Here is a 23,682-nt window from a genome sequence, read left to right as displayed (position 1 = left end):
TCTTTATTAAGAAACAATAACTTTAAACCGCAGTGTATTACCCCACTGAAATCCAGTGGGGCAGTGAAAGTGTGTAAAATCCAGGTCTAGTCATCATCTACCAGCATGAGACAGTACTTTAACCAGCTGGACATGGTAAACGGGAATCCTTAGAGATAGTACTGAGTGAAATCATCAGGGACCTCACAACCGTTCTCAAACTTCAAAAAGATTAATTCTTTGCTATTTTCAAATCCAGCTATTATTGTTCAACAAAAGGAACAGCAACCTCTTGCTGAAACTCCTCCATGCACCTTCAATATATGGGCTCTATCTATCTGTGGTACAAATTTGAATTTCATGTAACTGTGAGCATATCTTCCAAATAAATTCAAAAAGTGTACCTAAGAGCAATGCAAAATGGCACATGAGAAACAGGTAAGAAGGGCATCATTAAAGTTCATTGTTTTCCTAAGCTGTTTGAATATTTTCCTCTTTCAATGCTGTATTCTGGAGGTTGACTGACCATATGTAAACTATTGGTTTTATGCAATTTATCAAGAAAACAGTTGATTTTCTCCTGCCTTTGGCAAACCTGAATCATTACAAATTCCTCATTTGACATAAAAATGGTCTACGTAAAACCAAGTGTTTCCTCCAGAACGATGTAGTTTCTCTACTGTACTGTATTTTGCTTTTACAAAATGTACCACTATAAGCATATCTTATGTGGCAAGATCTTATTTGGAAAATAAAATCAATACATCGATTGATGCAAGGATTGCTCCTGCAGCTGACAATATTATTTCGTGTTTCTCTTATGTAATGAATAGGGACACTAAATTTAACAGTTAGTGATACAGTATAATCTCCTATCTATGTATTTTAAGAAAAAGCTTAGGATCATGAAGTCCAAAAAGAAGCACTCTTCCTCATTAACTATTCAATAAGGCTAGAGATTAGAAAGAAAATCACCTCGCAGAAACTTGCTTTCCATAAATAAAAAGCTTTGTATACAGAAATCAAGCTCTGCAGAAATCTTGATTGCAGCAAAATATGTTAATGGGTACTACTAAAAAATATAGTGTAAGGTCAAGGAAATTGTAAATCTGATGCTTTTATATCACCATGTTCATTCAAGAATTTTTTAAATTAGTATAAATATCTCATTTATATTGCACCAAGACCAGAGTTGTCACCACAGTTCTCTACTTGGTATGCAAGCATTATCCACATTTTCTGCTCATAAAAAATAGAGAAATGTCATGATTTGCCTAATGTCACATATCAGGAAATAGAAATCAAATCCTGTTCTATGACCACTTGACATTCAAAGCCCTTCAAAATCTGCTTCCTAATATTCCTCTCCTCTCCTGTCACCCTCTCCTCTTTCAACTCTCAAACAACTTGAGTCCTCCAACTTCTTCTATTCTTGTTCACTGTTTCCCTTCATGCTGCTAATATATTTGGAGTTCCCTTTCTGAACAAAGATACAGCTTCTGCTTTATTTATTAATGCTTAGCTTAAAACGCAGTCCTTCATGACTGTCATGGCCATCACAGAAGATGTCCCTGTGTGTAACCAATTCTCAGTCCTTACCCATATCTACAGACAACTTTTCAACCCCTCTAGCCTAGTGCAGTTGGGTTGCCAGCACACAATAACTACATATCACTCTTAGTCCAATGAGCTAAAAAATCTTTCTTCTTACTACAGAAAAGCATTCACTGTCAGAACTTCAAAATCAGTTAATGTAAACAGCATATTGTTAACCATCTTTATATTACTATTCATTTATGCAACTTCTAAAGCCTTGCATTTATTATATTGTCTACCTAATTCGTCAACCCCTTCAGGCTGGAAGTACATCTTTTCAAAGGTCTTTAAAAGTCCCAACACACTGAATGGCAACACAAAATAAATAAGCACTATATAGTTCATTACAGAAATTTGAAAAAACAGCAGTATTTCTATATATAAAGTAGTCTACATCAGATGTAAAGACAAGGTTTGTTTTCTAATGAACACAGGTGAAAGAAAAATCCCTAAAAAGTATCTCTGCACTTTTCACAGTACCAAGACAAGTTAGTACTCTGAGAAAATAAAAGAATATGCTGAATATGAGCAAAGCATCGTGAAGCAAATAATCACCAAAAATCATGAAGTCTGTTATACTGTAGAACAAGAAGGAAGGAATGTATTTTCAGTCAAGTGTGTCTGTGCTGGTACATTTGCATGATTATTTTTCATGGCCAACAATTTTTTGAGATTAGAAACAAACTGGAATTTAACTGCATCTTTTCAATTTAGAGTTAATGATTACTTAGAATTTACCTGGGAAATTCTTATATTTTAATTGCTTATTTCAAACAATAAAAATCTATAAACAAATCAAGAAGATTACTTAAAAAATTCAAAAGAATTGATTTTTCAAAAATATCATCTAATCCCTAACTATAATATACTCCATTGCTGTAGAGCTAAAATGTACTTCAAGAGAGGGAAGACCACGCTATCATTCTACGGAGTTCCTATTACTATGGTTCTCTAAGTTTTCAAAACTTTACCAGAGAATATATTTGCCTTTTATGCGATGTGGTTTTTAGGCACAACAAAGGCACTGCTAAAGATGATAATCTTTAGCATGAAAAAGTACTCTTAGAGGATTTGGAAACTATCCCATTTGAAGGTAAGATGCAAATCTCAGGTTTAAAAAGTTCATGGAGATACATTAGAAAGTCTGGATGGGAGTTTACACTCCTCTACACTTCTCTGTCTGTAATGCAGCCTCTGTTCACACCATGCTGCTTCTGCAGTTGATGGAAATCTAGTCAGTTTAGCCAAATGTTCCTGGAGTACAATTCATCTCATTCTGAAGCAGACACGTAAAATAGGTCAGATCAATTACATCCCATAATTGCCTTTTTCTCTTCAATGAGCATGTGGGCCACAGAGTGACTGACCCAACTACAGACACCTGAAGTGAGATGAATCCCACACCCCACGACTAACTATCCTGCAAAAGTTTTCTCAATAAAATAATGTTGAAATGTTTCTTACCAAAAGGATATTTAAACAAAATAAATATTTATTTTAAATATCTAATCTAATACAGTCTAATTGCTGAGAAAGTACAAAATTGCTAGAGCTCAAAAAGAATTTGTTGCTATTTCTCATAGTGTTTGTCAATAGGTATAATTTCCAGTCTGTCTGTGATTAGGAAATAATTGAAAAATTGAGCAGAACACATTTTTGCTGTGATTCCCTCCAGAGGACAGATATCTACACATTTTGTGATCTTTGAAAAAGCTAGAGCTTTTCAAAGTATATAAAAACACACCAATTTTATTGAAACCAGCATATTCTTTGAAGACAGTTGGAAAACAGACATTTTTTCCTGCTATAAAAAAACAGACCAGGCAGCTGATACCTCAAGAAGGAGAAGTAAAAGCTTAGAAATACCACTTCCATGACAATTCCACTCACATTCTGCTCTTATGTAAGCAAAATTAAAAGATTGCTTTAGTTTGTTTTTTTTAAAACAACCAACTAACTTCTCTGAACATTCTGATCCTTATATAAACTAAAGCTGTTTGGTGACTGTCAACAGGTCTTTCAATTGATAATGTACTTTTCAGAAAAACAAGGTTCTACAGGATACTTCTAATGAAACACTTCACTGGATAAACTGTAAAAAAGTATTCCAGGTAATTGAATCAAAATATTTAATTTGGGGTCAATTTAACACTGCAATGCATCTGAGCCAGATATGAATGGTGGGACTTTGATTTCAGGTGTTTCAAATCCTCCTTCTAAAGTGTGGCAATGCCTCATCGATGAGTTGAACAAGGCAGCTTGACGCAGTGACAAGACTGGGGCCTCTGATGCACAGCAGTAGCTCAGCAATTTCCCTCCTGCCCATCGTGGGCATACGAGGATCTGAAGATACAAATTCTAGCATCAGGAGTAGCAAAACCTTCTCTCTGCTCTCAGGCTGACAAACCTGGCAGTTCAGGCTGACAAAGTTCAGTGGTACCTTAAAAAAAAAAAGTTTTAATGTTTCAGTATTTTGCCTTCTCCAAAAATAATCTTTTTAAAAATGTTTTATTCCATTAAAATATCCTCATTATTCATTTTTGTCCTGATATCAAGCAAAAACAAATGTTGAAATATGAGAAGGTCCCATAAGAAAAAAATTCTATAAGTTGAACAGAGAAAATAAAACCTCTTCAAGGAACACTCTCTGCTGCAATTAAGGAGTGAAAGAAAAAAAAAAAGTATAGAGGCAGAACCATCCCAAAATATTGTTTATTTCCTTGTTCTGTTGGCTCCTGTAAAACATAACTTTAGTATCTGTACTGAACTTAGATTTTTAATTCAATAATCACACAAAACTAAACGCTCAAGAAGTTAAAAATAGCAGCTATACGGTATCTAGTAGCCATTTTGCACTTGGGAGCAATTTGAGATCTCTTACTCTTCAAGCAAAAACTCACAATCATTGCTCAAATGACCTATATACAACAGCCAAAGATGAGAAAAAACAGCCCCTCTCTGTCACTGTAGTAATTGTTGGTGAAGAGTTAAATGTATTTATTCTCCTGCATTATATTTATTTTAAAGAAAGTGATAAATATATATTTATAGGCTTATTTTAGAAGAACAAACCTGTTCTGATAGCTGGAAGATTCAAGGAACTGTTCTGTTTTAAACTGCATATTCAGATAACTAGAAGTACTATTACAAGGAACAAAGATGCTTCATTTGCAAACACATGTAGCATGGGGAATAAACAAGAGCAGTTAGAGACGTGCGCACGCCTGCAGGGCTACGACCTTATTGGCATCATGGAGACGTGGTGGGATGGCTCCTATGATTGGAGTGTTGGGATGGAGGGATACAGGCTTTTTAGGAAGAACAGGCAGGGGAGACGGGGAGGGGGGTGTCGCCCTCTATGTCAATGACCAGCTGGAGTGCGTGGAGCTCTGCCTGGGGATGGATGAGGAGCCGACCGAGAGCTTATGGGTCAGAATTAAAGGGAAGGCAGGGACAGGTGACATTACGGTGGGGGTCTGCTACAGGCCACCTGACCAGGAAGACCAAACGGATGAGGCCCTCTATAGACAGATAGGAGCAGCCTCACGCTCACAAGCCCTGGTCCTCATGGGGGACTTCAACCACCCCGACATCTGTTGGATGGACAACATGGCAGGGCATAAGCAATCCGGGAGGTTCCTGGAATGCGTCGATGATAACTTCCTTCTCCAAGTGGTAGAGGAGCCAACAAGGAGAGGTGCTATGCTGCACCTTGTTCTCACCAACAAGGAGGGGCTGGTGGGGAATGTGAAGCTCAAGGGCAGCCTGGGCTATAGTGACCACGAAATGGTGGAGTTCAAGATCCTTAGGGCAGCGAGGAGGGCGCACAGCAAGCTCACTCCCCTGGACTTCAGGAGAGCAGACTTTGGTCTCTTCAGGGATCTGCTTGGTAGAGTGCCATGGGACAAAGCCCTGGAGGGAAGAGGGGCCCAAGAAAGCTGGTTAATATTCAAGGATCTCCTCCTCCAAGCTCAGGAGCGATGCATCCCAACAAAGAGGAAGTCAGGCAAAGACGCCAGGAGGCCTGCATGGATGAACAAGGAGCTCCCGGACAAACTCAAACACAAAAAGGAAGCCTACAGAGGGTGGAAGCAAGGACAGGTAGCCTGGGAGGAATACAGAGAAATTGTCCGAGCAGCCAGGGATCGGGTTAGGAAAGCTAAAGCCCTGATAGAAATAAATCTGGCCAGAGACGTCAAGGGCAACAAGAAAAGATTCTATAGGTACGTCGGGGATAAAAGGAAGATGAGGGAAAATGTGGGCCCTCTCCAGAATGAAACGGGAGACCTGGTTACCTGGGACATGGAGAAGGCGGAGGTAGTCAATGACTTTTTTGCCTCAGCCTTCACCGGCAAGTGCTCAAGCCTCACCGCCCAAGCCGCAGAAGGCAAAGGCGGGGACCGGGAGAATGAAGAGCCACCCACTGTGGGAGAACATCAGGTTCGAGACCATCGAAGGCACCTGAAGGTGCACATGTCCATGGGACCTGATAAGATCCATCCGCGGGTCCTGAAGGAACTGGTGGATGAAGTTGTTAAGCCACTATCCATCGTATTTGAGAAGTCGTGGCAGTCCAGTGAAGTTCCCACTGACTGGAAAAGGGGAAACATAACCCCCATTTTTAAAAAGGGAAAAAAGGAAGACCCGGGGAACTACAGGCCAGTCAGTCTCACCTCTGTGCCTGGGAAGATCATGGAACAGATCCTCCTGGAAGCTATGCTAAGGCACATGGAGGACAGGGAGGTGATTCGAGACAGCCAGCACGGCTTCACCAAGGGCAAGTCCTGCCTGACTAACCTAGTGGCCTTCTATGATGGAGGGACTACATCAGTGGACATGGGAAGGGCTACAGATGTCGTCTATCTGGACCTCTGTAAGGCCTTTGACACGGTCCCCCACAACATCCTTCTCTCTAAACTGGAGAGGTATGGATTTGATGGGTGGACTGTCTGGTGGGTGAGGAATTGGTTAGATGGTCACATCCAGAGGGTAGTGGTCAACGGCTCAATGTCCAGATGGAGATTGGTGACGAGTGGCGTCCCGCAGGGGTCCGTATTGGGACCAGTACTGTTTAATATCTTCATCAATAGACACAGACAGTGGGATCGAGGGCACCCTCAGCAAGTTTGCAGATGACACCAAGCTGAGTGGTGCAGTTGACACACCAGAGGGACAGGATGCCATCCAGAGGGACCTGGACAAGCTCGAGAAGTGGGCCTGTGTGAACCTCATGAGGTTCAACAAGGCCAAGGGCAAGGTCCTGCACCTGGGTCGGGGCAAGCCCCGGTATCAATACAGGCTGGGGGATGAAGGGACTGAGAGCAGCCCTGCCGAGAAGGACTTGGGGGTACTGGTGGATGAAAAGCTGGACAGGAGCCAGCACTGTGCGCTCGCAGCCCAGAAGGCCAATCGTATCCTGGGCTGCATCAAAAGAAGCGTGGCCAGCAGGTCAAGGGAGGTGGTTCTGCCCCTCTACTCTGCTCTGGGGAGACCCCACCTGGAGTACCGCGTCCAGCTCTGGAGCCCTCAGCATAAGAAAGACACGGACCTGTTGGAGCAGGTCCAGAGGAGGGTCACAAAAATGATGAGGGGGATGGAACACCTCTCCTCTGAAGAAAGGCTGAGAGAGTTGGGGTTGTTCAGCCTGGAGAAGAGAAGGCTTTGGGGAGACCTTATTGCAGCCTATCAGTACTGGTTTCGGCAGGGATAGAGTTAATTTCCTTCCTAGTAGCTGGTACAGTGCTGTGTTTTGGATTTAGGGTGAGAACAATGTTGATAACACACCAATGTTTTAGTTGTTGCTAGGTAATGCTTACAATAGTCAAGGACTTTTCAGCTTCCCATGCTCTACCAACTGAGAAGGCTGGAGGTGCACAAGAAGCTGGGAGGGGACACAGCCGGGACAGCTGACCCAAACTGGCCAAAGGGATATTCCATACCATGTGACGTCATGCTCAGTATATAAAGCTGGGGGAAGAAGAAGGAAGGGGGGGATGTTTGGAGTGATGGCGTTTGTCTTCCCAAGGCACCGTTACACGTGATGGAGCCCTGCTTTCCTGGAGATGGCTGAAAACCTGCCTGCCGATGGGAAGTAGTGAATGAATTCCTTGTTTTGCTTTGCTTGCATGCGCAGCTTTTGCTTTACCTATTAAACTGTCTTTATCTCAACCCATGAGTTTTCTCACTTTTACTCTTCTGATTCTCTCCCCCATCCCAGTGGGGGGGACTGAGTGAGCGGCTGTGTGGTGCTTAGTTGCCAGCTGAGGTTAAACCACGACAGGGGCTTATAAAAAAGATGGGGACAAACTTTTTAGCAGGGCCTGTTGGAACAGGACAAGGGGGAATGGCTTTAAACTAAAGCGGGGTAGATTTAGACTAGATATAAGGAAGAAATTTTTTATGCTGAGGGTGGTGAGACACTGGCACAGGTTGCCCAGAGAGGTGGTGGATGCCCCATCCCTGGAAACATTCCAGGTCAGGTTGGACGGGGCTCTGAGCAACCTGATGTAGTTGGAGATGTCCCTGCCCACGGCAGGGGGGTTGGACTAGATGACCTTTAGAGGTCCCTTCCAACCCAAACTATTCTATGATTCTATGATTTTAGTTAAAAACTCTCACCTTCTTCCTTTAAAGAAGCCTTCAAAAGTTATGCTTCTTTAAACTGAGTGACTTCAAGGTTACAAAATATTAATGGATCTTCCTGAAGCTGTATTGCCTTTTTCATCAATATTATCATCTTTTGTTTGCTTGTCTCCACACCTGACTATTTTTAAAGACTTTGTTCATTTGTGAAAGTAAACCAAGGCAATGAAAAAATGGGTTCAGCTGAGGTTACAATATCCACCAATCTCGTATAAGATCATGATAAATCAGTAAAATACATGCCTATTGCACCTCCTTTTACTTTATTCAATTACATATTTTCTGAGTGCACTATAGAGCTATTTTCCCTTTAAATTCAGCTTGCTTGCAATTTAATCTTCCCTCTCACACAAATGTCATGCACGATGGTGCACTTTTATTATTTCACACACATTTGAGGAAAAAAAATCCATTTTCTTCTGTTAATTATATATATAGTTCTCTATACCACAGATTAGTAGCTCACAAATTCTCATAAACTGAATAGTGATGGATCTCACCAGCGCTCACGTAAAACCTCCGCATTACACAAGTGTTACAGAAACCACAATTCTACGAATGGCACACATCCTTCTAGAACAGTACTGGACCATTGCTCCAAAATGAGACAGAAGGGTAACTGACTATTGAAAACAAGTCTTTAAAACAAGAAATAAAACAAATCTTAGTCCTGTTCCTTTCCAATGCCAAGAGCAAAGAAATTAGCTGAAGGGCATACCCAAATCCCTCTTAGATTCACTTACTCAAAAGTCCATGTAACTTGATTTCAATAGCTTTCACATGCTACCATACAGAACTGCTATGCAGTCTTAAATTGCTGCCTTCTGCAACAGGGAGAACGCTGAAGTGATTGTATTGCTTAGGTGGGTAGAATGATCCAGCTCAAAAGCCCATAATACTTGAAATGTGCTTTCTGTCTTGATGTAATATCTTTCCATTCACACTTTCTCATCTGTACTGAAATCCGAAGTATAATGCAAAGGCATGGGTTTTTTCTGCTACCAAAGTCAGTTATATACTTTCCATGGCTATGGGAACCCAGCGGGAGCACTTTAATATAGACTAGAGGCTTCTGGCTGGAACACAAGTCTAAAAAAAAAACATTTAACCTAGTGTATTTTCTGCCCACAGTGGCAAGAAATGCTTAGCACTGTATTAGCAGTTTACTAGCAAAAATCCACTTTGTTTCTTATAAAATACTAGTGTTTCAGGGCCTAATGAGCAAATACTAGCATAATTTTTGATTCACAATTACTGTGACTATAAGTTTTTTTTCTTTTGAGGAAAGTTTGTGTATATCTGCATCTAGAATATTTGTCCACTTCAGAATTGTTCTGTTGTTAGTCAGAACATCCTCAGGACTGCGAGTCTCTTGTCCCCATCAGTCTATAGGGAAACATAGGCATTATTCAGGGGAATGCTAGCTGTGCTTACTCAGTTTGCTCTAGTCAAAAGTTTCTTAGGAGCAAACCATATAAAGTGCCATATCAGATTAGACCAGAATCTGTCTCTGACAGTGATCAGCAGCAGTTGCTGAGTGAAAGAGGGTAAGAATGGGGAAATACACCATGACACTCACCTTGGTATGGCCTTCCCATTTGCCAATCATCCGCCACTATCAAGACAACCCTCAGACCTGTCAGGCTTCACACCAGCCTGGAGAGCTGATCCACCAACAGAGATGTGTCCCTCAGCAGATGCACAGAAAGAGGGAATCATGACTCTATTAATATTTTAAAGCCTCATATAATGGAATGGCAAAATATTATTGTAGGTAAGATTCTTAAAAACAAAAGTCACTATCTGAAATCATCCTTTTCCTCTTTGCACCACTTGACTATTTTTTGATAACTCATTCCACAAACACCATATATGACATTGAAAGAAATTCTTACTGTGAAATCTGGAAAAGATTCAGTCAAAAAGGACACTAAAGCTTTTTATGAAATCTGAAAAATATTACTTTACTGTTGCTACAGTAACGTCTTCCTAATAAGCCCTTTAAATTTAAAGAGTCTTAAGAGAGTTCTAGGTCAAGTTAAAAAGCACAGACAAGCTCTTCAGAAGAATCAAGTTTATATTCAGCATGGGTAAGAATGCAACGGAAAAGGTGAACTAAAGTTTTTAGCTACTTCCATAATGACTTCTCACTTGCTGTGGTCTGTCCTACTTTCTTTCCCCTTAGCCACCCAGTAGTCTCTCTTCTGAGGAGAGAATTCTCAATTGCCTCTAAGGGAAAATTCCTAATAATTTTTTATCTTATAGCAACATATCATCTTCATTTAAAAAAAAAAAAAAGCTTAGATTTGCAAAAAGATATATTTGCAGATATAAGTTTGCACCTCCTGAGATGAGACCAAGAATAAAAATCTATTTCCAGTTACTCACATATGGAGAATAACTACACATAGATAATATATGAACTGAGAAATTGCAGAGTGAATACAAAAATCATTCATGAGGCACCTGGGGATTATAACAGGAATTTATATTTATTTGCTCTATGATATCTGGTGTTCTCTCGCTGATCTCTAAGGTCCAGAGTTAAAGTCATTCTTCTGGAGGAGAGTTGGCAGTATGCATACTGGGGATCATCTTTGGAAAAGGAGGAACAACCTCTTTCAGTTTTCATGCAGTTGTAAAGCATCAGTTAGTGGATTTTTGGCACCAATCTGGTTTCAGAAAAATGTTCAGTTAATTTGCATCATCTCAAATGTAGGTTTCTACAGTCCTTCCCAGATGTCACCAGATACCTACTCATCGGAGGAGAATGAAAACCAAAGCTTCTAACTCATCCTAAAGTGGTGTGCCATATCAATTTTTAAAAAGTAAATGAAACACACAAAGTATTATTATTGCAGAAGGCACTCCAAATAGCAGATTCAAAGTAATTTGAGGAATTCCTATCTAGTTTCATTTTAAAAAACCTCTTCTAATTATCTTATTTGGAAATGACAAAAATTCTTTAAGTAACCCTAAAAACGTACACAGGTGACAGTACTATGAAGTTTGTTATTACAAACTTTTCTAGTGTGTGAAATTTTGATGTCGTTACAGTGCTCAATTACCAAAGAAATGAGTGAAATAAAAGTCCTGATTCTACAAAAATACAAGGTATATTCAAAACTGCTGTGACCTATTTTTTCCCACGCTGAAAGCAAAAGGGGAGAACAGTCCCATTTACTAAGTGACAATAGCACATACCTATAGTGAGGCACATGCCTAAGTATTTGCATTGGTAATGGGAACCAAAATTAAACAGACAGACTTAATCATAGCTTTCAGGTAATAAACTATTATAGAAACAGCTCTCCTGTGATTTATGACATGAAAAAACTATCATCGTAATACCTGATATACATTATTCACAAATGAAATGTGACTAAAAATAGATTATGAATAAATATAATGTAAAATACTGTGGAACGAACTAGTGTTAAGAAACTATATAATGAAATTAATCTATTTCCAACAAAGCTGACAGTTCCCTGATTTTTTACATGCAAAGACTAGGGAAAAGTGATGTTGTACACTGACTCCAACATAACAGATATTATTATAGTATGCTAAATTCCAGCTTGCCACATTTAAAGGCTATTTATTCCTAACACTCTCTCTCCCCCTTTTTTTTCTTTTTTTGTGTTTGCCATCATATCTGATCTCTATCAGCATTCATTGCTTTCATTTATGCACATTTGTATAATTAAATTCTGAACCCTTATAAGAAAGTTATGTATTTTATCTAACATGTATTCAGGAAGTGTCATATCTGCAGTCTGCAAATGGTTTGAGGTTGGTTTTTTTTACAAACTGGTATTTAGTTGACATCTGCACCACTGGGAAGGACTTTCCAAAGGTTACATGGCAATGGTGAAGCTGATCAAACAGAGTTCTGTTAGCACAGCTGACAAGAGCTGAAGGGACTGGAAAGTGGAAAAAAATCCCAGGTATGAATGAGTCTTCACTCAACAGAAACCACAGGAGAAAGGTAGATTCTTCACCTCAAGTCAGTACCCATTTTGGAGGATGAAAGCTGACCAAAAATAATCTGTCTCTGGGAAATTTCATTAAGCATTCTGACAATTAGGCTAATCTGACAGTCTGGTGAAGCCAAACCAGGATTACAGGTATAAGGATGTTATGTGATCTTTTTCTGCACCTATTTCTTTATATAATAGTTGCTTTACTGAGCTCTGCATAGAGTAGAATGCTTGCTTTCTTTTCCTTTGTACATGAACATTGTCTAACACTGAGGAGTGACTCAGGTGTGGCTGGCAAACTACAGAACACTACACCCTCTGTTTTCCTGGGAGTGACAATCCCAAATAAAGTAATGCTCACACCTCATGCTACAGGATCAGGGTTGCAAGATGATGCATCACCAAACCACCAAAGCCCATCCTTCGGCAAGAATAATTCTCTCAATTGAGAAGAGTTAAGCAGAGTACCTTTGCCAAGTAGCAGGAAAACATGGGCTCTCCTGAGCCAAGCCTATCTTCCAGACTGCAACAGAGACAATGGGAAATTGACTAGAAAGAAAATGTTCAAATATTTATTTGCTAATACTCTGTCTTAAATAGAGCTAAACATATTCTATAAAACCAGCTCTAGGCAAGCCCTATTCAAATATTTGATGCCTTAAATCCAGGAACCCTGGACTAATATGAGTGACATCAGAAGGAACTGAACCTGCAACCGTTCTTATTTACACCAAACACAAAAACAACTTCAGGAAAACTGGTGAAGCTATTCATAAAAGGCTGTATTTTATATACTTCTGTTGATAACAGAGTCTCCTTGTGCAGTGATGAACTTCCATGTGAAAGCAAGTTAATATTATTCTAATACTGGATGGACAAAAAGAAAGATAATGAATGACAAGAAGCCCACATTGTTAAAGGAGCGTTAGGTGGCCAAACATAGGTACACCCAAATTCAGATGCTGGCAGCTTCATGCAGAGGCTTAGGTGAGGCTCATCCCCCCCTTTACATGCACCACTATTTAATTTAGTCTCTCTGGCATGAACCTCCCTAAACTGCAAGTTAAGAGAAAGAAGCACAACCATGCTGCTTTTAACAACCTGCGTAGCCACCCTGTCACTGGGTAGCTGATCATGTCAGAGCTCTTCCCTACCTGCTAAACTATGAAAATAGTTCCATAATCTGAAGATGATAAAGTACTGTTCTAAAATTCTCTCAAGTAATTCTTTAATTGGGAAAGTTTGACAACCGGGTGTGATCAGCTCCTTCATTCAAACTGAATCAGATCCTTCATAAAAGCTGTGTGTTCTACTTTCTAAAATGTCAGCCATTTGACAGCTGTTTATTCTCAAGCCTGTGTGCTGTGTCCATTTCCTCCTCCCTTCTCAGTTATTTACTTTCAGATTATAAACTCTTTAGAGCAGGTGTTACTCAGAGAAACAAAAGCAAATGGACAGAAAAAAAAAAAAGCCCTCAACTGTAGGTCTTTGTCTTGTTGGGCAGCATAAAACCAGCCAGATATAGTACTAAAACAACCTTCCCATTCTGCCTTTTAAATGCTATTTGATTATAGCATTATAAATTTTATACTGTTTAAGTGTGAGTGATTGCTCCCAAAGAACATGATTGTTTTATTCTTCTGCAGCTTTTAAGATGGACATTCACCAGATAGCATCAGTTAACTTTGTTTTTTCCTTCAAAATTTCTGTTTTTACTATTATTGCATTTATTTTGAATATGCAATTTTTACAGCTGCCCTTTGTCCTGGGAAACCATCCCCTGCATGTAATGTATGTTGGTAAATTGTCATTATGAACTGACCTAGTTAACCAAAATAAACCTCCAGATAGGTAGTATAGCAAGAACATTTTAACAACTTCGAAATTTCACTTCATAATTGAGGAAAGGGAAAATTGCAGAATCTGACCCCAGATTTCAAGGGTAAAAAAGAAAAAAAACAGACATTTCTTAAATATAGATCAAACAAAAATAAAAAATCTAAAAGGAATACCCTGTGCTGAAGAATTGGGGGGGTATCTCTGCCAACCGTGTCACTAACTCCAAGATGTGTTCACCTACCTAAATGCTTGATGATATTTACCTTGGTATCTTGTTTTCATTAATACCCACTATTTCCAGAAAGTCATGACAGATGTATAATTCCCAAATTTCCCTTTTCCCCTCCTTTTTTTCTTCCTTTAGGACATAAGTAAGAAGTGGGATAGTCACTGGTGACTACAGCCTTCAACAAATAGAAGGAGTTGCTGTAATCCACAGGGTCGTACCATGAAAGTAAGAAACAGTGTTTAACTGAAAAGCTGGGATGAGAGGTGAGGCCAGGTCACAGAAGAAGTTGGGTATATATTTTGCTAGTGTAAGTAAGGCATTGCACCGACTACATACTGAGAATACTGAGCTGTGATAAAATCTAGAAAAGGAAAGATTTTATGAGTAATAGCTCACTGAAGATATTTGGTAGCCTAACATCTATCATATCAGATATCAAATAAAGCTGAAATATAAACAGCAAGTATATAAAGTATTCCACAATCTAAGCTAAAATTATAACAAATCATTTTGCCAAGAGAAATACACCATAATATATACATTCTTTAAAAAATAGAATAGACATTCACATTCTTTGGTGGTGATTTATCTGCATTAATCAAGGGTTATAATCTTTGATGCCACATTTTTAATTCAGCACTGAAGAGTAAATAGAATTTCATGTCTAACTTACAAATCAATTCTGTAAGAGAGGTCAGGTTAATAGGAGACTATCTTTCATAAGGACACAAGTCAAAGTTCCATGCCATGGAGAGCTCTGGGGCAATAGTGGCATAAACTAATCCTATCCTCAAACACATCCCCCTGTTGCCATTTCGTGGATACCAGCACTAATACCAACACTGTTTTCACTGCTTGTGAGCAGGGCTGTGATTTAGATCCAGTTTTTTTTTGCTTCAGCCAAACCAATACCCTTTACAAAGGCAAGATCAAGCAGCCACTGGCAGGAATACCATAAGCTTTTGTTATTGCCAAACATTCTATACTGCAAAGCTGCAGCCTGTTAATAGTTGAAAAAACATAGTCAATTTCTTAACACACAAACTCTTCCTCAGGCCTGAAGATGAGGCATGACCTTCCAGGTGAAGTGAAGCTGTTGTCTGAAACAACTGCCCTGAGTTTAACTGAATTGTATTAACCAACTAAAAAAGTTGTAGAGAAAAGATAGCCCTCCTGGTGCAGAGCAGAAAGTTAACAAGAGAAGGTTATAATACCTTTAGCCCTTTTAGGACAGGAACAAACAGACAGGTAATCCTCTCCTGCAGAATAATGAGAGTAGAATTTATTGAGGTTCAAACTTGAGAGATCAAAGATTAATTGGGGGGGGGAGGGAGTAAAAATGGGGGTTTTACATGTATCCGGATATTTCCTGACTTTTGTTGAACTTCATAAGTTTATTATAATATGTAGTGTGTGTTTGGTCTCAGTTGCATTGTTTATTATGAGGACATCTGGAAGTATTTACATTTTGGGAGGCACATATATCTCTGTGCATGACCTTGTACTTGTTGGCTATGATTTCAAGCTTATGTAACCATCATTGCACACTGTTAAGCTATGACTGAAAGAAAAGACCTCACACCCACTACAACCAGCTGTACTTCCCATAAAACTTCCAGTTACTGAATTTTACATGTTAAAATAGTGTGTTTTATCAACGGATTAGTTTGAAGCAAAATAGGTACGCAATGTTAAGTGCTAACTCTCTGTTCAGAGAGACTGTGCATCAACAAACTATGTTTAGTATTTAACTGTGTTTCACTGAAAGAAACTATAGGAAAAAACACAGTAAGATGCAGTAATTTACTAAGCTACTTTACTTCTCAAAAATTCCTTCTCAAAAGGAATAAATTCTATAAAGTTAAGCCCCTCTAATCTTTTCAGCAAAAAGTTCCCTGATTTTTTGATGAGCACAGCTGTTCTGCATGGCATATTGTTATTGGGAATACTATAGTGTATTGATGCCATGAAATGGTTGAGATAAAAATAGAGCCCTTCCACCCTCCCTCACAAGTAAAGCCCCTAAAACTCACATAAGAAAACTCAGTAATCCTGTGTACACATTAACCTCCATGCCCTTCCTGCTTTCTCTTGACTGTTCAAAACTAGTAAGTCTTCATGGTCCCCTTCCTTCACCTCTCCCATACCAGATCCCCCTTCCATTTGTCTATCTTACCTGCAGACCTCCTGTTCATTTACCTGCTTTTTTCCCTTCACTTGCTCATTCCATTATGCCCATTTCTTCTCTGTGTCATGCAGAGGTCACCTTCATTTGTTTGCAATTACCAGAGGTTGATTTTCTCAGAGAAATTTTTTCCAGGACTACTAATATCTTTCAGCCACCTCACTTGTTTCAGTCCCTTATGTGACAAACCTGCCTGACTACTCACAGGACCTTCCTAAACTGCTTACTTGCAAGACCTATATATCTCAAAAGCATGCCTGTGGTTTTGAAGTAATGTAGTAGGTGATCCTCAATCAACCTAACTTTAGTTTAAGCTACTTTGTTACTCTCACTTCAGTGGGGAGAGACAGGTGAATCACTTTCCAAATGTGCTTGCCTCTCCCCAAGTTTAACCTGAGCATCTGATTTTTGTATAGCTAAGGTGCAGTACCTGCCACATAGATATTTACAGCCAGATACTCACCCTAGTCTGGGAAACATTAAGACAATACTAAGTTGAAAGCAATAGCTGCATTTAGAGAAACATTTATCCGACCTATGTTAGATATGTACAGTTGGGTAAAATTAATTGAAATTTATAAACTAGATATGGGTTAAAAGGAGCCTAGAGTGATTAGCTCAAATAATTACGTTTAGTTAGATGAATCCCACCCGTTACATTAAGAGAAATAAATCATTTCTATTCCCAGAGCAGTTTCTCATAGTCTACATGCATTTCCTGACTTCATTTTTGCCACAGCTTTGGCCTAAATGAATGAATTAATAAATGAATCTTCTGACTGTTTCCCTGCAAACATGCTCTTCCTCATCTGCATCTTCACCTGCTTATTCTTCATTTGCGAACATAAAACTCTGACCAGCAACAATATTACTTACTGCCTTCCTAGATTTATTAATAATGACCATGCTGAGCCGAACCAAATTGACATCCAACTCAGCATCCTGTCTTTGACAGAGACTAGCAGTGGACTTTGCCTCTTGGATACTTTCCCTCCTTTGCCAATTTTATCACCAAAACCAGATTGATCTTTCCTCCAGTCTTTATTGAATGCCCTCCTAAATCTGCCTGTAAACACCAACACAGATTTTAGCAAGACATTATATATACTGATTTTGTAAGAATAACTTCAGAGATTTTATCTAAATTCTAGGCTACACTGTAAGTGGGATGAGGCCAAAATATGTATTGTTTTCAGGAAGTTGGAATATACACTGCCTTTTGGCTTCCACAGGTCATCTTACGGATTTGGATACATATGACTGGCAGTAATCACCTACATCTGAGCTCGTGTTCTTATGCTCTCTTTCCAGCCAATGGAAATCTGATCAATGAAGGAGACCTCAACTCCCTGCTTATCAGTGGGCTCCACTACCTTCAGGGACTGCAGTTGCCCTTTTGTTACTAATGGCAGTCTCTCCACACTGACGTTTATAAGCATTGTTGTTCACTGTAACAAAGTACACAGGCAACTGGCTATTTATCATTAGTGTGTCAACATGAACTACCCTTTGCTATTTTAGCAGAACTGCCCAAATATTCCAGGATCTAACAACTAGGAGTAACCTAATTTCCTCTCAGTAGGCTGACTGAAGGCATGGTATGATGATGGTGTGGTATGATGAAGTTTTGGGGACCGGTATTATTCATTGGTAGCAAATAAAGAAGGAAGGCAAGTAGAAATATTCTCTTTTATTTCACCAAATATAGAGAAATGTTGGGGTACACTCAGGTAGGAAGCAGAAATGAGCTTTTATTTCAAAAAACTTGTCTGTTTTCTCTCAATCAGTAAACCAAACAAAAAGAAAATCTCCCTAGAAATCCCATCCTATGAACAACCTTTAGAGCACCCTGCAATGACTTCCTTTTACTGATAGAGAAATAATTCACTTCCTGTCCACTTGAAACTTTCAACAAAAACAAGTCAGATAGTAAAAAGATATTGTAGAACAGTCATAGCATGATGCCAAAAACATTAATGCATATTCTTACCTTTAATTCAATGGAACTAACAGATAGACATGCCTTGATACCAAGCTACTTTCAAGTTGCTTTCTAACATAACTGATTATTTAAGAAACATTTCTAGAATATACAAACATACTTTTGACGAAGGAAAATGTACAGCTTCCTACACTGAATCTTTCACGTTCTGAGCACATAGCATTGTCTTAATTAAATTATTTTGTTGATATTTTTATTTGCTAGCATTATATCATAACACTCCATCATGAATAATTATATCAAATCAACATGATATCAAAATACCTGAGTGCCTATGAGAAGTTCCAAATTAATGTAACTGGAAAGTCAGGCAATTTTATCTACTGAACAGATGGTAACACTGTAATTCTCCTACTTTCTCAGCCAGTCTGCTACAAGCCTCAACCAGCATTTTGATCCAAATGCTACTGAAGTCAACGGGAAGGTTGACATTGACTTTGGTGAGCTTCAGCTCAGCTCAGAATTGCCAAAAGAAGGAAATTTTCAGTCCTCATGGATCCCCAAGACAGTTGACAATGATGGCTGAGAACAACATTTATGTTAATTTTGTTATGGTAACATCTATCCAACAAGAACTAAACCAAGATATACTTTCTTGCTATTCCCCATGAAACACCCATAGACAAAAGCTTTCTGTTACTACTTCCTTTGGATGGTATTTGAAGCACTGACTGAAAAGCCAAAAAAATTGTATTTTTTCATCTGTCCTACTCTTTATTTCATTCTCTTGTAGTTTAAGAATCAACACTGGAGAAATGCTTTCCACCAATGGTGACTGAAGTCCCTGCTCTTGTAATTTCTTACTTCTGATCAACTTTAATCACTCAAAACTCCTAACCCATGTTTAAAATAATTTTTTTTCAGCTCTTAAACATGCACATCATACTTTGTGAAAGTCCTACAATTAATATGCAACATTTTTTAAAAGTCTTTGAGTAAAGTTTCTATCCTCCATTACATTTAAACCCTAGTGAAATGTAACACACTATCTTTGCTCACTGCGTGTGTCAGAAACTCACAGCTACAGGTTTAGAAGAATATTCCATGTTTATAAGCTGAAATGTGATCAACTTGTCTTTTTGTTAGTTAGTTAAAAACTAAATTCACAGACTTGCAAAAATTTTGCATATGGTGATTTGAATACAACTTTGAGAGAACTTTTACACGGTGTATGGAACAAGTGCTTCCAGAAATTTCCACAGCATATGAATGTACTCATTTAAGAAGAAAATACAGACTGAAAAATGGGATTGCACACAGCACAGATCAAATTATATTGCAAAATTATACTCATATTCACTGAAGGTTATAAGCATCATTTTACACATTAGAGGTCAATGTGAAGGCACTGCAGCAAGCACACACTCTCTTTTCTAATACATATGAGGATGACTTCTGCTGTAAAGTATCGGTATTTTAGGATTAATGAAATAATGTGATTAAGAATGCTCACAGTTTACTTTGTTCCCAAGTTGTCTACCTCACCCAGCCTATCTAATACGAAAATAAAATACCACTGCAACTTCCTGAATAGATTAGTCTACTTAAAAAGCTGTACAACTGCATGAAAATACTTTAATTGTTGGAGCTGCAATTTTTACTGAAGTAACTAACTGCTTAGTGTTTATTGGAAGGCATTTTAAGTTTAACTGCTTCCTCAGCATAATTATTTGCTAATAAGAAAATGTCTCATTGAAAAAAAATCCATACAACCATCGCTACAGGAGCAGAATAACCCAAATCTGAGGAATTTAGCAAACATGATCAGGAAATATTGTTCACAGATGAGTACTTTGTAAAACACTTAAAAAGAAGTTCCAGAATCTTAAATGGACTGTGTCTTATAAACAAATAAAGATTTATTTAGAATATTAAACTCCCAGCCCCAGTGTTTCATCAAAGACTAATGAACACTTCTATGTACTCAGCTGATTTTTTTCTGCAGAAAATATACAAATCTCTCTCCTGGGCTAAACCTGGGCAAGAGACAGAGAGAGGGGAAGGGTTATACTTTTCCTCATTGGTTCACATTTAAAATGCTACTATAAGTGTCGAGAAATGGAAGAATATGTGCTTTTGTTGAAAATAGCATCTTATAAAAACACCTTCTCACAGGAACAATCTACAAAGCCTCATGAATTATATAGGCAGAAGCAGCACAAATTCAAATATTATACCTTATTTAACCGTAACTTTAAAACTTCCAATTTCTTAAACAAGTTTGTAAGTATGTTGCAAAATAAACAGGTCACAATTTGGAGGTGATTACTATATTGGAAAGCATAGACAAAAGTTGACCAAAAAAAAGAGGAAAAGAATGAAATTGGATTAAAACATCCTATGAAATGGTAAAGGTCATGAACTTCTACTTCTGAACCAGCTTTTAGGAAGACTTTCTGAAACACTTAATAGGAACAAATTAACAAAAAACTGTTTCTATAATTACATGGCTTTTAAGGCAGTTTCCAGCACATATTATAGAGGTTTCATGATGCACCTGTGTTCAATTTTCAATTAAAGAAGATGGGACTGTGCACAAGAAGAAACCAAATTAGTATCTTCCACCTATAACCACAAATCCCAAAACTCAGATACCTTGTAAAATCACAGTTGCATCTCCTGATTCTGTCTAAAAATTCTAGTCTAAAATTGAACAGATTCTATTATAATAAATAGTTTGAACTCAAGATTAATGAGATCTGAAATACTGGCCAATAAAAGAAATAAAGGAACTCTAAGGGAAAAGACAGATAAAACTGTTTCACTTCCAGCAATGCAAACATTTTCCTGCATCTTGTCAAACACAATAAATCCTTTCCCATCTTTCACAGAGATCCATGAGATATCAGTTAGTTCCCTATCCCAGGAAGAAGTAGAAAGGCTTAACTTGCTTTACTGCTATTGAAATATCTCTGAATTATACCTTGCAGACCACTGGATTCACTATGTAAAATCAAGCCTGCTCTTCCCCCATTCCCTTCCACACAAGCACAGCCTTAACTGTCAGGCAGGCATCCTTGCTGAGGCAGAAGCACAGGGAAGCTACAGGGAAGTGACAAACACACAAACATTGTTTTGTAGCTACAACACGCTGAAAAATATTTTGTGACCCAGACTGATTTGCAGTTTATGTTTAGGGAGAGAGAATCAAAATCTGACTAGTTTGAAGGCACAATGTATAGCCTATTGCATTATTAAAGGTAAAAATTACAGCTATTACTTTCAATATTTTTATGCAAGCTTTCTCCTCAGCAGATTAGGAGAAACAGTCTATATCTATAGCAACCAGGAGAGAGGAGGGAGGGATATATCCAGTCCAAACCGTTTCTCCTTAAAACCTTGCATCACTACCTTCACTATAACAAGCATTTAATAGCTCATTTTTTATTGCCACTTGACTGAAGCCTCATTAAAAACATGGTCAGTTGATTTTAATACCTGCTTAATAAACAGAATGTACATGAGGAAGACTGCACTGATACTTCTGTGTGAGGCTTCCTTTGTTTCTTAAAGTCATTACATTTTTTGTCTTAGAAAAAGATTTCTTAGGGACAGCTAGTTTAGCTTTCACGCTCTGATCTCCACAACCACTCTAGGTAGGTATTAAACTGGGAAAAAATACAAAATTGTCCAAGTTATGACCTTCTTGATTTAAAGCAAGTTTCGGAAAGATACTATAAGTGAAATGAGACTGACTGTATTAGTTGATATCATTGGAGAAAATTCTGGTGAGCATACAGTCATCAGTGCCTCAATGCAAGAAGACTGCCGAGAGAGTGGCAGAGGAGAAGAGCATTGATCTGAAACACACAGAGTTTGTTTTCAGGATTCCCTTTGTGTTAGTGTGGGTCATTTTAGCAGGTGGGGATGCTTATTGCAGACGGTATCTTCTAAAAGAGGAAGGGGTTTGCTGGAGAATGTCTCAACAGGAGGAAGCTGTTTAATGGTCTTCACTGGGCAGCACTGGGTATTTTTAGACACCTCTAAACCAGCCTTAACCAGGAGCCAGTGCTGACTTCACCTCCAGCAGAATGAGTTAGGGGTGGACACCAGTGAAGGCTGGGCTGCATCTGGTGGTTTGTGGCCTGGGGATTTCCTGTGGTTTCCAAATATGAGGGCAGTTTATTGGGCTCAATCCACTAAACTGGGAGGAGGGTTAAATATGTGGAGGCTGGATGCATTTTTGGTGACTCCCCACTGGCAGACCTCGACTTTAGGGGCCTCTTGATTGTCTCGGTGGAAGTTTTCAGCATGTGGGGAGACTTGGTGAGACGGGCTCCTCGGCGGTGTCCCCAGAGATCCCGCCGGGACACGCCGCTGGGGCCCTGGGCCAGCCTCGGGGTGACCAGGGACCGGCGGGGAGAGGCAGGACCCGGGAGGTGTGAGGGGCCGGGAGCAGGTGGTGACGGGCCGGAGGACAGGGACCCTCAGCGGGCAGCCGTGCCGTAAGAAGCCGGAGGACGGGGCCCCTCAGCGGGAGCCTGTTGTGAGGGACCAGAGGACAGGGCCCCTTAGCGGGAGCCGGTCGCGAGGGGCCGGAGGACGGGCCCCTCACCGGCAGCCGTGCCGGCGCGGCCGCCGGGGGCCTGTCGAGCTGCCTCTGAGGAAGCTCCCGGGCAGCAGCGGAGGGAGCGAGGGGACGGCGCGGCCCCGCTCCCCGTCAGCCCCACGCCTCCCGCCCCTCGCCCCACTCACCGATCCGCGCCTCGGCGGCGGCTCCGGCGGAGGACGGTTGGCTGCGCGGGGCGGCGGCGAGGACCTGCAGCAGCGGCGGCAGCAGCAGCGGGAGGACGGAGCCGAGCGCCCCCATCATGCCTGGCCCATCGCAGGCGGCTGTCCCGCTCCCCTGCCCGCCGCCGCCAGCCCTCACTCCATGCCTCCCGCCCGCCCGCCCTTTGCTTCCCGCAGCCGCTCCCCGGCTCCGGTGAGCGGCAGCCGCAGCGGATTCAACACCCAGGACAGCGACCAGCGCCGCCTGCCCGCCCCCGAGCCGGCCCCGCCCCGCCCCGGCCCGGCCCGGCCCGCCCGCCCGGCAGGCGCGGGGGGGCAGCTCGCTCCCGCTCCACGGCGCCGCCTCCCTGCTCCCCGCTTCCCGCTCCCCGCCCGCCCGGCCGCGGTGGACGGCCCTGTCCTCCTTGTCGGGATCGCGGGGTAGCGGACCCCCACTCCGGCGGGGTGAGGGCAGGGGTTGTCCCCCGGCCCCTAAACCGTCACTGGCCCTGACGGAGGC

General features: G+C 40.3%; 1 protein-coding gene across 2 annotated transcripts in view; it reads right to left on the bottom strand.

Annotated features, from left to right (window-relative positions):
• The window catches only part of PTPRN2 (protein tyrosine phosphatase receptor type N2), a 690,377-nt gene extending 667,097 nt beyond the window's left edge, over positions 1 to 23,280 (bottom strand). For both annotated transcript variants that reach the window (XM_076331912.1, XM_076331913.1), the window contains exon 1: positions 23,148 to 23,280. In XM_076331912.1, coding sequence (XP_076188027.1) covers positions 23,148 to 23,265 — 118 coding nt within the window. In that variant the 5' untranslated portion in view covers positions 23,266 to 23,280. The remainder of the gene's footprint in view (positions 1 to 23,147) is intronic.
• Between the last annotated feature and the right edge of the window lie 402 nt (positions 23,281 to 23,682).

Source organism: Aptenodytes patagonicus, chromosome 2 (assembly GCF_965638725.1).
Source record: "Aptenodytes patagonicus chromosome 2, bAptPat1.pri.cur, whole genome shotgun sequence".
NCBI classification, from domain to species: domain Eukaryota; kingdom Metazoa; phylum Chordata; class Aves; order Sphenisciformes; family Spheniscidae; genus Aptenodytes; species Aptenodytes patagonicus.
The sequence above is the reverse complement of the archived record's forward strand: the minus strand, read 5'-3'. Positions and strand labels throughout refer to the sequence as shown.